General features: G+C 53.9%; 1 protein-coding gene across 1 annotated transcript; it reads left to right on the top strand.

Moving 5' to 3' along the window:
* Positions 1-2,196: 2,196 nt before the first annotated feature.
* NCLIV_017760 (conserved hypothetical protein) lies at positions 2,197-15,552 on the top strand (the record flags this gene model as incomplete). The annotated part of the gene is made up of 22 exons (XM_003881968.1): positions 2,197-2,388; positions 3,357-3,533; positions 4,071-4,101; positions 5,107-5,171; positions 5,806-5,994; positions 6,350-6,463; positions 6,800-6,927; positions 7,575-7,644; positions 8,038-8,097; positions 8,982-9,023; positions 9,294-9,461; positions 10,341-10,463; positions 10,799-10,892; positions 11,165-11,348; positions 11,566-11,609; positions 12,315-12,361; positions 12,534-12,696; positions 13,065-13,104; positions 13,826-13,947; positions 14,202-14,338; positions 14,578-14,789; positions 15,393-15,552. 22 exons carry the CDS (start codon positions 2,197-2,199, stop codon positions 15,550-15,552), a joined length of 2,562 nt encoding a protein of 853 aa, XP_003882017.1.
* Positions 15,553-15,958: the final 406 nt, after the last annotated feature.

Here is a 15,958-nt window from a genome sequence, read left to right as displayed (position 1 = left end):
ACCTACCCCAGCACACACCGCAACCTCCGTTGAGGTGTATGTACACTGCAAAAAGCGAGCCGTCTTCTCTGTGGTGTATGTACACCTCAGCGATCGTCGCAGCCTCAGCTGTTGCGGTGCAATGCAGCTGCCTATCAGCGTAGGGATTTCCAATTCAGCCAAGGAAAACTCAGCATGCAGTCCTTCGCTCGGTTTCTCCTGTCTCCTGTTTCTCCTCCGTCTCCGTCGTTTTCCACCTCCTCTCACCAGTCCCGTTCAGAGAGATTTTTGGTGCAACAACATCGCGCAGGTCGTGGAGAGGACAGGCTTGGCAAGATCTCTGCAAAAAAACTGCAGACGTTGGGGGGCTCCCAGGGCATGCGCGGGCGGCAGCCTTGCTCTTCTTCTCTCACATTCTGTGGCGTGAAACGCTCCAGAAACCGGGGAGCGAGAGGATGATGCTGTCCCTCTTTTAGCCGCATATGTTCGTCCTCTTTGCAGATTTCGTTTCAGCGGCGGGGCCCGTCTGCTCCGCCCCAAAATGGCCTCTCTCGTCTTCTTTGCCCTCTGATTACGTGTTTCCTGTCCCTAATCTCTTCTTCGTACGGCGTCTCCGACCGGGCAGACGCAGTTCTTTGTTTCCTTTTCCCCGTGTCTCGGCAACTTTGATTCTTGCCCGTTCTTAATCTCCCCTGTTCGATCGCGCGTGTGCCGACGAGAGGTGCCTCACGAAAGAAGGCCTCGTCGCCAGTGGAGACCTGTGCGCCGTTGATTTCTCCACCTTTTGCTCTCTATTTTTTCGCACGTTGGCGGTCCTTGGCTCTTGTCTCCGCTTTCTTCTCACATCCGTTCTTCTTCGTCGTGCCGTGCGACCAGGCGTTTAAAATCAGTCACATCCACGTGCACTCTCTTCGTTGCTTTCGCGTCTTCCATTGTCACGTTTTCGCACTTCATTTCTTTCCTTGCGTCAACACTGTCCTGTTTCCTTTTTGGTAGACACACTCCACCTTCTCTTCTCGCTTCGTCTGGGAGTGGAGATATGGATCCTGATGCCGTGCCTGCTTCAGAGACAGGTGTCTGTAGAGAGGTGAAATGAAATTCCACTTTACCTGGTAGGCGTTTTCCTTTGTTTGACAACGCAGAGCCAGACCAGCAAAACGCAAAAGAAGAGCCACAGGCGAATCGGAGGGAGGCGGACCCGGGCGCAGGTGTACATACACCGCCAGGTGCTCTGTCGAGAGACGACAAGCACCAGATATCTCTGGGAAGCGGAAGAAAAAGGCTACGGAGCAGAAGGAACCAGAGAGATGGAGTCGCCAGCCGTCAGGGAGGTCGAGCAGGAGGGGGGACAAGGTGCGGTGGAAAGGCAGCAAGTGTCTCCGAGAGGGCCTAGCGAAAACATACGAGCTGAGGAAGAGACAGAGCAGTGGGCATGCGGGCATAGCGAGGGAGAAACGAAGTCGATACAGAGAAGACAAGAAAGGGATGGACATCATGAGGCAGAACACGACAGAAGCGAAGATGTTGAGCGCGAAGTTATTTTTAACATCCTAGATAAACTTTGCGAGGAAGGAAAAGTAGGAAAGACGGAGTGAGTCTTAGAGAGCCTCGCTTTGGCCTCGCGTTGTCTCCTGTTTCGTTTCCCTTCCGCGGAGAGGGACGCAAAACTGCATCATCCGAAGTGTTTATCCCGCACAACTAGTTCGGGTTTTCGTGGACAGGACGCACGTTTTCCGCCGAAGCATTTGAATCGGCCACACTCCGTTTCTATTCTCAGTTCTTCCGTGGTATCTCCAGAACGAGACCCACAGAGCGATTAAGAAGTCAAAAGAGAACCAAACACAGCAGCAAATGCCTCCTCGTCTGTGGCGGGAGCACCTGGCGGTCGCCGGTTCCTTCGCACGGTTTTGACTCTGTGCGGTGTTGGGTTCTTTCTTTCCCTCCTTCCCCCATTTGCATCGTAAGGTGTGTTTTTCTGGTTTCCTTCTCTCATTCTCGACCGAGTCTCTTTCAGGTCCGAGTTTGCGTTTTCGAAGTCTGTTCGCTGCGGTCTTCTCGCCACTCTCTCTCTCCTCTTCACCCTCCCTAGTTCACCTGACTGTTCTCTCTCTTGGCCCTCTCTCTTTCTCGCGCGTGTCTCCGTCTCCGTGGCGGACCGCTGCCTGCGCAGCTGCATCGCAACCGTCTTCTACGTCTCTGTGTGTTCTTAGAGTCGCCATGTGCAAGCAGAAGATCTACAAATTGCATCAGGCACTGCTCGACTCTCTCGCGAAGGAACAGGCAGCTGCTTCTCGAGTCGCCGCGCTCTCACAGGATGTGGAGGAGCAGAAGCGCGAGCTGGAGCGTTTGCTCGTGGTGTCGCGAGAGCACGACGAGGAGATCCAGGCCCTTCAGGAGAGCATGCGAGATGTAAAACCCCACACGAGTCTGTTGCCTTCGCCGCTTCACCCGACCAGACAGCCGCTTTTCTGTTCCTTTGCTTCTATGGCGGGCACCTTGCCACGTAGACACAAACCAGTGAAACTGACCCGTTGCTTCGGCTCCGCGCATGCACCGCACAAGCGAGGGGGAGACGAAAAACGTGCACTTGAAAAACCCGTTCGGCGGTGCCTCGAAAAGGCAAAGCGCGGCGCTTCTGTGTCGAGTTGCTGGCCATCAGAAGTCCACGCATTTCGCTCTCGCCTCATAAGCAACAGCACACGAAAAGAGCTTGTCTGTGGCTGACAAGTCGGAGAGGCAGAGAGAAGGACAGAACGACACTCGAGTTGAGAGTTTGGTGGATTGATGCGAAGCGGCGAGTCGCAGTCTAGGCGCAGGCCAGCGAACCGCAGATGTGCATCTCGAAAGCAGAGGAAACCACACAAAAGCTCGGTTTTATGGGGTGTCGAGACAAGAAACGCAGAAATCATGGGACGGCCGTGCCACCGAGGTGTACGTACAGCCCCGGTCCCGGCGAGGATGCGGAGGCGGAGAGGGCTTTCACGCTGGTTTTCAAGGGAATACCCGCGCCTTCGTTTCTATTGTTTTCGCATTCAGAAAGATGTTGACAGGTGGTTCGGGTGAACACGCTGAGGGAACAGAAAGAGAAGATTGAACAAGACAGGTTACTGACAGTTTCACGACTAAAAATTGTATAGACAGCCGTGTGTGCGGAACGGCGCAAGACACAAACACAAACACGGAAGCACATACGTATCCACGGAGCGAAGACTGTAACGGCTCACGCGGCGAGAACAGCTGATCCCTCCAGATCTCGAGATGTCTGTCGCGAGGCACAGGATTCGGTGGATCTGCAAGCGCCTTTCTCTTCGTACTCCCTTTGAAACTTTTTTGCAACGGTGGGGAACGTGGCAATGCTTCTTGCTGCTCTGTGTTAGAAAGAAGCCGAGATTGAGAGCTCTGCCGACGCGGAGAGGCTGTTGAAACTCCAAATCGACGAGCTAGAGAAGGAGAGGAAAAGTCTGGAGGGCATTCTTCATGGTCGTCGCGAGGAAATCCGAGAGTCTTTTGGAGTCCTCATTGAAGCTGCGACTGCTGAAATGGAGTGCACAAAGGTCAGAATTCCAATTCTCTACATCTTTTCACCTCCAATATCCATGGATATACAGCCGAACAACCGAATTCCAAGGGACACAAAGACTGTGTATATACGCACCCACCAGCACACATACGTATACACATTTAAACAGTTTGATGCGTACACTTGTATAGTTCCTTATACATATATATGTACAGGTTTGTTTTCATGTGTCTGAGCTTGGGTAGCCTTCGCACATGCGAGGTCTCGCAAGTTCATTCTGGTTTTTATCGGCGCTGTTTCACTTCTTCCGGAGAAGCGATATGCCAGTTCCTCTCTCTCGGTGCGTGCAAACATGCGTAGGCGTGTACACATGTAGCTCGGAAGAAAAGACATGGAAGTCCTAGATGCGTTAGTATCAGCCTCACCGTCGACACAAGTCGCGGAGCACGATCACAGGGCATGTCTTTGTGCAGGATAAAGAAAAGATCCGAAAATCCAACAGAGGAGGGAAGAACGTTCCTACGATTTCCATTTCGTTTTCTCCATGTTGCTTGTTTCTTTTCTGTGGCAGAAAGAGGTCCAACTGCGACTGAAGACGAAGGGTATGTCTCCGAAAACGTTTCGCACGCCCTTCCCTGCTTCACTAGATGCATTGTAGGCTTACATATTGTAGGGTAGAATAGCGGGTATCTTTTACTCTATTACTGGACGGGTTTTTTGCGTATTCAAACCACCAGTTCGAAGGCCTCCAGCTTCCCAGCAAGCATGAATACTGGCGGGATGTTGAATTCCTACACGTTTAGCTGTCTTAAGCAGTCCAGCGGGGTTAGGGGCGACGCCTCCACCGTTTGTGGCATGGCGCCGGCGCATCCCCGACATACACAGGAAACCGTTTTCGACCGGAGTGTTGACAGGTAACGGCAGCGAGTGAAGGACAATGCGTCGTCGCTCGGAGTCCTGCAAATGCGCAGATCTCCTTTTTTCGGAGCACACGTTGAGAAATCTCTCCAGAAAGACACTCCGGGGATAGGAGGTGACCTCTTGTCACACACCTACAGAGCACAGAAGGCTCTGTTGTGTCGAGCGTGGGAACACGTGATGAAAAGACCTTGCACGCTTGCGCGCACACACACACACGGGGCGCCTTTCAAAATCCAGATCTTCTGAGCCCCGCCGGACCGACGAACGGAGAGTTCCGCCTTTTTTCCGGGTGGTTTGGAAACGTTGCCGAACTGACCATTTGCGGGGGACCTGCGGGAAATCCCACCTTCTCACGCCCAGTACAGAATGCGGAAAGCTCTGAGAGACTCGATTCTTTAGGTGCGACGCTGTGTTCTTCTCTCTGCCAGTATCGACAGTCGAGATCTCCCAACCGTGTGCCTGCTTTCTCTCAAACATCGAGGCTCGTTTCTTGGAGGAAGGAGTCGACGCCAGAAACCTGCATTTTTGTCCTCGCGGCGCCGTGCGGGCGTGAGGAAAACGTCGCGTTTGGCCCTGCAGGCAGTGCTCCACTATTTCGAGTTGTCTTGCTTCGTGTGGAGTGTACTTTCGGTCATACGTGTTGTGCTTCGCTGTGTTACGCCTTTCTCTCTGTAAAACGCCGTCAGAGAACCTCGCCAGTCAGAGGAACGCCCTTCAGGAGAAGGAAACGACCCTCAAAGAGCAGCTCGCTGTAAGAAAGCAGAAGAGGATTTTGTGACCGTATCGCAAGCTCCAAGAGGTTCTATCCGACAAGGACATCGATTTCCAGGACACACTGCTGGACCAGCGCGCGGGATCCTGAAAATTCGCGCTCTCAGATTCACACTGCGTGCAGCAAAGGGAAAACTGCGATTGCACCCGTTAGGAAATCAGGCAAAACCGCGCACTGCACAGCCAAGGCTTTCCGTGCAAATAGAGCCGTCCCTGTGTAGCGATATCGGGCACACCAGAAACCACCTCCAGGCGTGGATCCGTATCGATATACACATGCATATATATACATATATATGTATGAATCTGAGTGCAGCGTAGTGCGTGTGATGTGCGTATTACCATTGATGCGTTCCTAGGCAATTGTGTTTTTAGTCCCGTGGAGATGTGTCCACTCAGACGTAGACTCCCGGTGATCCTCTGTAGGTCCCCAGTTTTGCCAGCTCTTCCTGTAGTTGCGATCTAACTGCGCGTTTAAAAAGGCACACAAAGCAGCCGGAGAAACAGGGCTGTCTACATCGTCGTGGAGGGTGACTGCGTCGAAAGCGATGTCCGATTCGTCGTGGAGACCCTGTGGATGTCGTCCTTTTCACGTGTGCTTCATGCGGCGCAAGGCAGCATTGTCGCAGGTGGAGGGAGTCAAGCGGGAACTGGACTACACGGCGCAAGATCCTGAGCGCGTGCGAGTCCAAGCGGACCAGTTCTCTCAAGTCCTGCAAGCTCTGAAAGCTCAAACAACTGGCGTAGAACAGGAGCTCGAAGACCTAGTGCAGAAGGCCTTTGCTGCCGAAGAACGGCTCAAAGTATGCTTGTGGCTCGCGTTCCTGTGTACGGGGTCAGGCAAAACCGCCGTGGAGAACAATCAGGACAATCCTCTCATCGACAGCCACGGCTTCAGCCTCTGCCTGACGAGAGGCGTCTCTGAGAGTTACGGAGTGCCCACTCACCTTTCGGGAGAACTCGGCTGATTGCCGCCTGGCGGTAGACAGCACAGCCAGGCTGTGAAAAAACCTGGCTTGCGGTTTCTTCTGTAGAGAAGGAACAGTCACGAACTCGCTCACAAGTTGATGGCGCCGGGGGGAGGGGAGGGATCCGTCTTTCGTGCAGTGTCTTTGCAGCACACGCCGCGTTGTCCTTTTCCTCTCCTGATTCTGCTAGGTCCTCGAGTCGCAACGGGAGGAAGTATCCCTGCAAGTGACGGTGAAGAGAGACGAGGTTCTGGCCGCTGAACTCGCGGAGCGCGCAGTGCTTGGGAAGGCCCAGGCGGCGAAGGTGAGAGGCAAGAGAGGCCGTCTTCACGCTTTTTTGGCAACAAACGGTTTCTCGGAAAAACGACTGCGTTCTTCTCTCCCGCCTAAGGTATTTCCTTCGCCGTGGTTGGCGCGTGGCGTGTGCCGCGTACAAATCCCAGCCTCTTGTTTTCAGTGGGGCGCTTTCAGTCCATTTGCATACTCAGTTGCTGCTCCGGCGTTTCGCGAGACAGCGTCTCAATGGGTGTGCCTTATCGAGAGGCGATTGGGTCTTTCGGGCGGAGGAGCCTGGAAGCGGAACGGCATGGCCCCGTGAGAGATGCCTCACAACGCACTGATGAGCATCTTGTTTTTCCAGGTGAACTATCTGCAAGCTGCTGAGAACAAACGCGCCCTGGACCTTCAGTCCAAGGACCTCGCTTCCGAGCTCAAAATGGTGACGGACATGACGAGCCGAAACGCGAGTCTCTTTGATCGAGCCAAGGTGTAAGCACGAAAAAAACACAAAACGGAAATCCCCCTCGTCATCCCCCTCGTCACATGAAGGCCTGACCGTTTGACGCTGCGTCTGAGTTTGGTACTAGGTGAAACGTGGTGATACACCCCACACGCATCTTCCGAGCCCACGTGTACGCCCTGTTCCTGGACACGGATTTGCCACAAAACGAGGCGCGGAAAACCTGTGGAGGGAGTGTGCGGCGAACTGACAGGTTGCAGAGAAATGCACACAAAAAGGCGGAAACGAACAAAACGGCATACGAGCAAACGGGTTTTTAGAATCCTCTCGGTTTCGTTGGCGACGCGGGAAACAAGAAACCACTCCTCGGTAAAGCAGCAACGCGCTCGCCGAAACGGTCGTCTCCCTAGGATGCCCAGATGCCTCTCTACATTTCAAGTCTGTGATACACACAAAAGCGGCAGCAACCTGTCACAAACTCTATCGACGGGAGAGTGCCCGAGGACTGTTCTCCGTTCTCTCCTGAGTGTTTTCGACGCGGTTTATTGTGACGGCCTCGTCCACAGGATCCCTTTCCCTGAAAGGGTTCCTCGGCCTTGAATGGTGTGGAGCGCCAGGCATTTAACTTTTGATCCGTTTTCCTATGCCGCCGTCGCCTCCCCTCTCTGCTTTCCAGAGAATTCAAAAAAGCGGTGTTCGCCAGAGACGCTGTTTTCTCCCAACTCCCCGACTTGAAGAGCCTCAAAGTGAGCCTATACGCGGGGCGAACAGTCCGCCCATCCTGCAGGTTTCCAACCTGCATGCGATAGCGAATCTGAATACCAGTCTCCGCCGTACTGTGCAGTGAACGCAGCGCCTTCCGCATTGTGGTCGCACCCCAGTCATTCTCCACGAAACAGCATTTCGTTGGGCGAGCCGAGAAAGTACGCGCGATCAGTCGCCCCGCGTAGGCCGAGTCCTTCACTTTGCCTTTGATTCGCCGCTCGATTGGGGGGGAAGGACACGACTGCGGTTCGACGCGTGGTAAACTCGTGAAAAGGCCACAGGACGTGAAACCATGCGTTCTTCAGTGCATGGGTTCCCGCGAACAAAGGCCGGAACCCCCGCGTGGCTGTCTGCGGCCTGTTGGCGTCTTTCAGACAGATTGGCTGAAGGAAAAGAAGCAGCTGGAGATCGAGATTGCGAAGGGGAAAGCCACAGTAGGCTACATGTCTCTGTTCGTCTAGCCGCCCTCGTTTCGAGAGAAACAACGCGTAGCCCTCACGCTTCCGGAAAGCGTTTACCCTAAATGCAGTGTCGTTCTCTCCCAGCGGCGCGCCCCCGTCGTGGGGTGAAAGCACGCGCGTTCTATGTTGAAGAATGGTTCCTTGAACACGCACTCTACGGAGATAGAATGCTGACTCTATTAAATGTTACACGAGGCTCTGTTTCTGGATACACCGAACACAGGAAACCACCCTGGCGCCGTTTAACCACAGAAAGCCGCTCAACACATCCTGTCGCGTCCTTCCCTTCGCCGAAGCCTCGCTGTTCTTTGTGTGTATCGAGGCTGCGTTCGTTTCGTCGAGGCGTCAGAATCCGGGGCATCATTCCGTGAGCCACTAACAAAGCTATTTCACCTTCCAAATGGTGTTCGGCGTCAGAGATTTTCCCTCATGGTCAGGAAAAAAGACGGCAAGACGGCTGAAGCTACCATATAATCCCGATTCCATCTTTGCCTTTCCCTGCGCTGGTCCCCTCTCTGTCTTCCCACGAAATCACGAGCTTGGAGGCTGCGTCGCTCGCCGCTTGACATGCTCTCTGAATGCCTAGTTACATGCATCTGTAAACCTGAAATAGGCCAAGGCACTCTGCCAGGAGACGGAAGCTTTTTCAAGAAACATATTGGAGCAGGTAAGCGAAACAGGGAAATCCAGTCTTTTTCCGTAAGGACTGGGGAGACATGCTTCGGGGGGTCGGCCTAGCGAGCCTCAGTGCTGCCGGGCTACTGCAGTTCACGGATCACTCCGCCATCGTTGACAAGACGGCGGAGGATAGAGCCCTTCAAGTTTTGCGGGAATCTCTGTCTCACCTGCATCTGCAGGAGAGCGACAGGAAGGAGCGAGGCGAGGAAGCAGATCTTGCAGTAAGTGGAAAGGAAACACGAATGTCCTCTTGGCTGTGATGATCCAGACGCCTAGAAGCGACGCACGCCCCTTTCTTGCAAACCTGAAACCGATTCTCGACTGTGCATTTTTCGGCGTATGCGTTCGATTCAACGCATAGACACACATTCTCTCCCGCTCACCTGAAAGACAGCGTTTCACCTGGGACGGTTTGAGCCGAGACGGTCGCGCACTCCTCGGTTTTTGCTTGGTCGCTGGCCCGGGGTGTGCTCCTGCGACCGCCTTTGCAGTTCAGGAAACTTTCGGACTTGGAGAAAGAGGCAGCAGCCAGCCGAGGAGAAGTCGAGTCTTGGGCGCAGCACGTGAAGACCCTAACGGCACACAAAGAGCGAATCCTCCGGGAGATCGCTGCGGCGCAACAGAGAGTGACGGACGGTCAGCAGAGGCTCCAGATAAAGGTGCGGTCTGTGGCGGGGTCTTTGGTTGAATCTGGGGAGATCAACAAGCGGGGCAACCGGCGGTAGGCGCTGCAGGGAGCACAGCCGCTTGGCGGCACGCCTCCGTTGAGAACATCTCCAGCCGAGAAGACGAGTGAAGCACATTTTTCAAAAAGGCGCCGTGTTTAGGGACGTTTGAGACGAGTATACATAGATCCGGGAAGAGCTGAAATGCCGAAACACCATGTCGCCCTGTGGTCTTTATGAGCGCTCTGCATGGGCGCGTGTGAGCCGGACGCGAGTAACGCAGTTTAGGCTGATGAACCTGGAAAGGCTAGGATGATCCAAGCAACTCCTGTTGCTTCCGCGGGCAGAGATAAACGCGCGACAAACGAGAGTGCCGGGATCGGGCGGCAAGGCGTGCGGGGAAGTCGACCGCACCTGTTGCGAGTCTTTGAGAAAGCCGCGGAATCGGCAGCCTCATGCTGCGCAAAACACAGAGATAAAGGAAGACAGGTAGACAGATACGCATTTCTTGTCGCAGGAGAGTAAATTTACGTGTACCGGCCAGTAGGCATGTGTGCGCACCGCCCTATGCACCTGCATGCACGTCTGCATAAAGGCAAGCTCACAAAACGAGTGATTCCAGAGACAACGGCTGCTCTGTTGTTGCCCATTGTCCTGTCTTTCCCGTGCCTCGATATGCCTCCACGTTGGCGTGCTTGTATCACGGGAGCCCTGAGTTTACCTCTGTTTTTCTTGGGTCTTCTGCTCGTCTTGTCTGAGGCCGGCCCTTAGCGAGAAGAAGAGAGGCACCTGCAGAGGCAGCAACGAGACTTAACGAAGTCCATCGCGGAAATTCAAAAGCTGACTGAAATGGTTCGGCTGGCGTGTAACCAGTACATCACGCTGAAGCAGACCTCGGACCAGCAAGTCGCCGAAATGACCGAGCGACACAAAATCCTTGCGAACGAAGTGGAAATTCTTCGACTGCAAGCAGAGGCGAAGGCGAAGGCCATTGAAGTGAGGCATCGGGCGACGCTTCGCCAGAAACAGATGGGAATGCATATGACCATCCATACATATATACAAGCATATGTTTATATGCGACGATGAGTCGCATACACACAACCTTTTAACAGAGACATTACAAACCGCGGACGGCGCTCCCCCAGGAGAAGGCGAAATTCTCGATTTGGTGCCTGGCCGAGCTGTGAACAGCTCCTCGAAGGGGGGTGCTCTGTAGAAATTCCAGCAAAGCCCTCGACGGCTGTAAAGACCCACTTCCGTTTCCTCTTGACGAGCCGCGGAAATACACACGTGTCTCGCCCTCTTGCATGTGGAAAACGCGTTCTCAGAAACGGTCGCTTCAGATGCAAAAGGAAGTTGAGCAGCGAGGCTGGCTGCGTCTCGAGCAGTCGCGTCTCATCCAGAAGGTCAAAGAGGAAAGCCGTGAGAATCCGTGTGAAAAAAGACCGTCTTCGTGTAGGGGAGAGGGGATCCCAATCCCCAGGGAGCTGACACCACACAAAGTCGTACCCCTGAACCCCCAGAACCGAAAAAAACAGGTGCATGCGTGTTGATGTGTCGCGTCCGGAGTGTATCTTCATCAGTGAATCTGTACCGGGCGCCGTGAAACTATCGACCTTATTTCTTTCCTAGAAGACGTAAGATTAGCGCAGCGGAAGAACAGGAAAGGTGCATTGTTTCGGGGCGATGTGCAGGACTCATGGAGGAGTACGTGATCGAGATCGACCGCCTCAACAACGTCATCAACGCGGTTGAGAAAGAAATGCTCAGCACCAAGAGGATCTACCAGACTGCCATCGAGTCAAGAAATCTCGCTGGAATTCAGCTGATCGACAGGCAAGCGCAAGATAGCGAAGATGCGCTTTATCGGAAGCCGTGGTAGTTTCCCTGTTGACTCGCAGAGACGCTTGTAGCTGGCGAGAGGTGCCGTAGCAGAATCCTCCTTGAAAAAGTGGAGGGAGACCGCTAGGGGCCTGCGTGTCCGAAGTGACCCAAGCACATGTCGTTCCGTATAGCAGTGCAGAACAATTTGCAAACTGCCTCTACTTCAAAAAAGACTCTTGCCTGTTCTTTCCTCTTCCAACTTCCCCTCTAGGAACGACGAGCTTTGTCTGTTGTGGGAGAAATCGAACATGCTTGGTGAGCCTTCTCCTGCTTCTGGAGGCTTCGCGGGGACTCACAGGATCTCGCCCTGGATGAGGGCCCTGTCCAGCGGCAGACGGACGAGGAGTTCTGATTTTGAAGAGACAGCAGCACGAGTTCACACATGCGTCGTTCTGCCAAAGATAGCCGCAACTTCCGACTCGACACACAACCCTCCAGATGCCTTGGCAGCGCCTGACACTGCCACGTTCTCACAGGATGCGCAGCCCGGTATCAAGTCGAAAGCGGTGTGTTAGGCTGTGTGTCGTGGAACCGCGTCCGCTCGAATAGTCCTTGGAGTGGACTCGCCGACCCATCGGAAATGGAGACTGGGAAGTTCTTCGGAACTGTAAACTCCGTTCGTAGACTGCGTGTCGGGACACGTGACAAGGAGTCGAAATAAAAAGCCTTGCGCACTGAATCCGTTTGAAAGAGTGAGACACCCCTCGAATTCGAATCTGGGGGAAATGATGGAAAGCGCGATAGGGAGAAGAGTCCTTTTTAAAACGTGCGGGAAGCGGAAGACTCACTCGTTGAGCATTTGCCTGCGCCTGGACGCCGTGCAGCCGTGAAAAAGGGGGGCCCGTAGATCCTCTTAGGAATCCCAAGGCCTTTGAAGCGTCGGCGCGTCAGAGAGGCTGCTCGAGAGGTTTCCATCTTTTTCTGAGAAATCTGCTTTCTCCGTGTGCGCTCGTGCTCAAGAGGAAACGGAGAAGAGAAGCCAGCGCGCCCTGCATGAGAAAGACCAGGTAGGCGGCAAAAGCTGGAGACACTTTTTAATCGAGCATGGACATGTTGCTGGCTGCCGCTACTTTGTTCCAACCTAATCACTCGGCCGTCCCTGTCCCGCTCGTTCGCCTTGTCCGTGTGTTTGCGCTACTCCGTCTCCTCCCTTGTCGCGTCTATCACTCGGTTTCGAAGGATGTGACCACGCTTCGTCTCCAACTCCAAGAAGTCGAGAGACAGCTTCACTCGAAGAAGCGAAGGGCGAAAGACGTGCCCGTTTTGGCGGCCGAGGTCGAGAAGTTGAAAAAAGAGCTTCAGGAAGAAAAACGATTAGCAGAAAGCATCAGCCGCAAACTAGGTGAGCGCAGCGGCTACAGAAGTCATGCAGGCGCGAGCAGCGAGGAAAACCGGGGCCCGAGTTGTCGGTCGAAAATCCACCTTTGAAAGCTGTCTCTGGCCAAGCAGCAAAACGCAAAGACTTGTGGAGTTGGGTCGAGACGGAGGCACCTTCACAGAGCAACTGCCCGTCCTGTTTTCACACACTCAGCCACTGGTGTGATGAGAGTGCTGCACAGGACTTGCCAGAGTGAAGTGTCAGAAACACGATGGAGGGGGACTTGTGTTTCGTCTGCTCATTTTGACTCTCGCTTGCCGAGCATGCATTCTCCCACTGGGTCCCCGCCTAACCCGGCTGTTCCACATTTCGTGACTCTGATTTGCTCGCAGAAAATCCAACGGAGGGGAGACAGTGGCAAGAACTCGGCGGGTAAGCGAGTGGCGTCGCGTGGGGTGTCGGTGTGCCTTCTTGCCGGTCAGGGTTCTCTGTAGAAATCGCCCCACGTGGTGCGGGTTCTCTCGTCTAACGCACCACTACCAGTGCTTGTGCGTCGTTGGAGTTTCGCCTGAGGCTGCTGAAACACTGGAGCGTCTCTGCCTCTCTCCAGTGCCGTGCGCCACAAAGAGAGAGACAAAATCACCTCACGTGAGCGAGAATCTGATAAGGCCGTTACGGTGCAGTCCAGGACATCCTCTCGAGTCAGTGAGACGACATCTCGTAAAGGCTGTTTTGCGGGCGTTGTAGAGACTGCGGCCTCGCTTCCTGCTTTATCGCTAAGACGTTTGCTCAACAGCCAGGCGACTGACATTCGACATGCTTCGTCTCAGAACGGTGCCTGATCCACGTGAAACTCGTGGTTGGAAGAGGTACCCGAATCGAATAACTAGGAACGGCGCGACGAATTTTTGTGGTTTTCAAACCAATCACACGTTTCGATAGATGCTGAAACCGGAAACGCCGTCTCTTCCGGGTTTCGAAAGCACGCTCTGGACAACCGTGTGTCCGACAACCAATTCCAGGCCTGTGGCGTTTTTTGAAAAAAAAATTCACCAGTTTCAACATCCACAGCGGGCCGCCGGTGAGTGTGCCTGTACCACTCTCTGTTGAGTCAGAGACACTTCTTCTGTGTAAATGTGCTTTCTTTCGGCAGAGAAGATCCAGATATGGAGACGTTGGAGGCGAAGTATCGGGTCATCGAACAGCGGTTCCGGGGCATAAAGAAGGAGCTCATCGATCAAGACTTGCGACTTGAAGATCTAACGGAGTTGACAGGTAGGGACGTCGAGACGATGAGCCATCCCCTTCGTGCACGATCGCTTCGTCTCGAAAGCGAAAACTAGAAACTTTCTCCCAGACCCCGGAGTACGCTGCCTCGTACGTTTTTCCTAAGGGCGCGAACAGGTTCCTGGAACCTCATGCGAATGTGCGGAGGCTAGCAGTTGATGTTGGAACGAGCTGAAGGGGACCCGGCACGCGTTCGCGTCTCTCGCGCTAACACGACACTCTTTGAACTCTCGGTGTCTCAGACAAGCAGAAAGCGAGGGCCGAAGAAGAACGTGCCGACGCCATTCGCATTCGAAACGAAATTCTCAGACTGCATGGAAAGCTGATCGAGATGAACCGGCGCATGAAGGTGACGATGTCGGAGTTAACGCTCTACCAGGTAAAACCAGAATCCCTTCAACTACAAAGTCAAGGAGCGAAAACAGCACTGGGCAAGTCCTCTTTAAGATATGCAGCGAGCTATGGAAAGTGTCATTTGCCGGCAGTGTGTCTGAACTCGCGCTGCGCAGAGCTTCGGTTGTCCCCCCCGGTGTTGAACGCCGGGGCTGCTAACGACGGACAACGTGCACGTCTCTGAGGCAGTTTGATGTGTTATGGAATTCCCCCGCGTTTGCACAGGAGTATTTGCCCAGACTGAAGCAGCTTCAGGCGGAAACGGCCCAGAAAGTGGACGAAGCCCGCGAGAATGTCTACTTTGGTAGGCCTGCTACTCCAAACACAGAGGAAGAACTTGCCGCTATGCTCAAGAAAGAGGTGGCTAGGAATCAGATCCTCTATGCCGCCAAAGAACGCGCCCTCGAAGAGGAGCGCGAAGGCACATCTTTTTTGCGGTAAGTGTGTCTTGCAAGATGAATGCATCTGCCCTATTGTGTGTAAACCCTTCTCTGCGAAGCTTGCCGTTTGCAGCGTCGGTGAACTCGTCAAACCAGTCTCCAAACATCATTTGCATGAACGCCCACACTGTGCTGGAGCAAATGCTACAGTGGAGGACCCGTGATGTGTGTGCAGTGTTTGAACGAACCAAGAACGTGGGAGGCAAACTTTCAGATGTCGCCCTAGCGATAGTCTATCCCCCGCTAGAAACGATGGATGCGCCCACGAAGATGCCTACGCATCTTCGTAAAATTTTCAACTGAGAGCAGTGTGCATCCCTCTCAAGTAGCCGAAGCTGCCAGCCTCCCTGCTGTACTCGGCTGTGTGATCCCCTGTATACTGCGTATGCATGCACGTGCCTTTGAACCCACGCTTAGATTCCGCATTCTGAACACCTATGGAAACGTCCTGTCGTGATCGTATACGCATGGGTCATGCCCTATCGTTTCTCCTACGGAGCTGTCGCCAACTTTCAAGACGGCGACAGCGAAAAGTGCAAACCATCGAGTGCTGTGTCGTCATTTACCCCCTGTTTCTGGTGTCGATGCCGAGACCAACAGGACGACAGCCGAACGAAGACCGACGCAGTACTTCCCCGACGACGGGTCCATTGGACTTCCTGTGGCGTACGGCGCGAACGCTCCATTCAAACCAGGGCCACCGACTTCGAATTTGCGACACTACAAGGGCTCTCGCGAAGAACTCCCGCCGGGGGGATAATCACGCTTCACTCCCAGGCGCTCATAGCAAAGTTTTCGATTCCACTTCTTTCGTTTTTTTTCTTCGTGATCTACTGGATGTTTTGGGGCTCGGCCATAGGAATCTGTGTCCCTTTCCGACATATCCACATCTCTCTGAGTCTCGTGTTCTCTTCTCGTCGTTCGGAAGGCCGCAAGACTTCTCGAACTCGCAACGGTCGCGCGTCGACAGAGACAGAAAGAAAACTGGTGTCCAGACGACGGTTACGCTAGACCTGTCCGTCGAGGACGGTGTAGATTTGGCGTTTTTCAAGCAGCTTTAGTTCCTCTGGGTCGTGCCACCAATCAGATATATACGAAACCAAGGTCGTTGTGGCGATCGAACCAGAGAGCCGTAGTGCAACCGACAAGAATAAGACAGAATCAGT

This window comes from Neospora caninum, chromosome VI (assembly GCF_000208865.1).
Source record: "Neospora caninum Liverpool complete genome, chromosome VI".
NCBI classification, from domain to species: Eukaryota; Apicomplexa; class Conoidasida; order Eucoccidiorida; family Sarcocystidae; genus Neospora; species Neospora caninum.
This window is presented reverse-complemented; position numbering and strand designations above follow the sequence as displayed.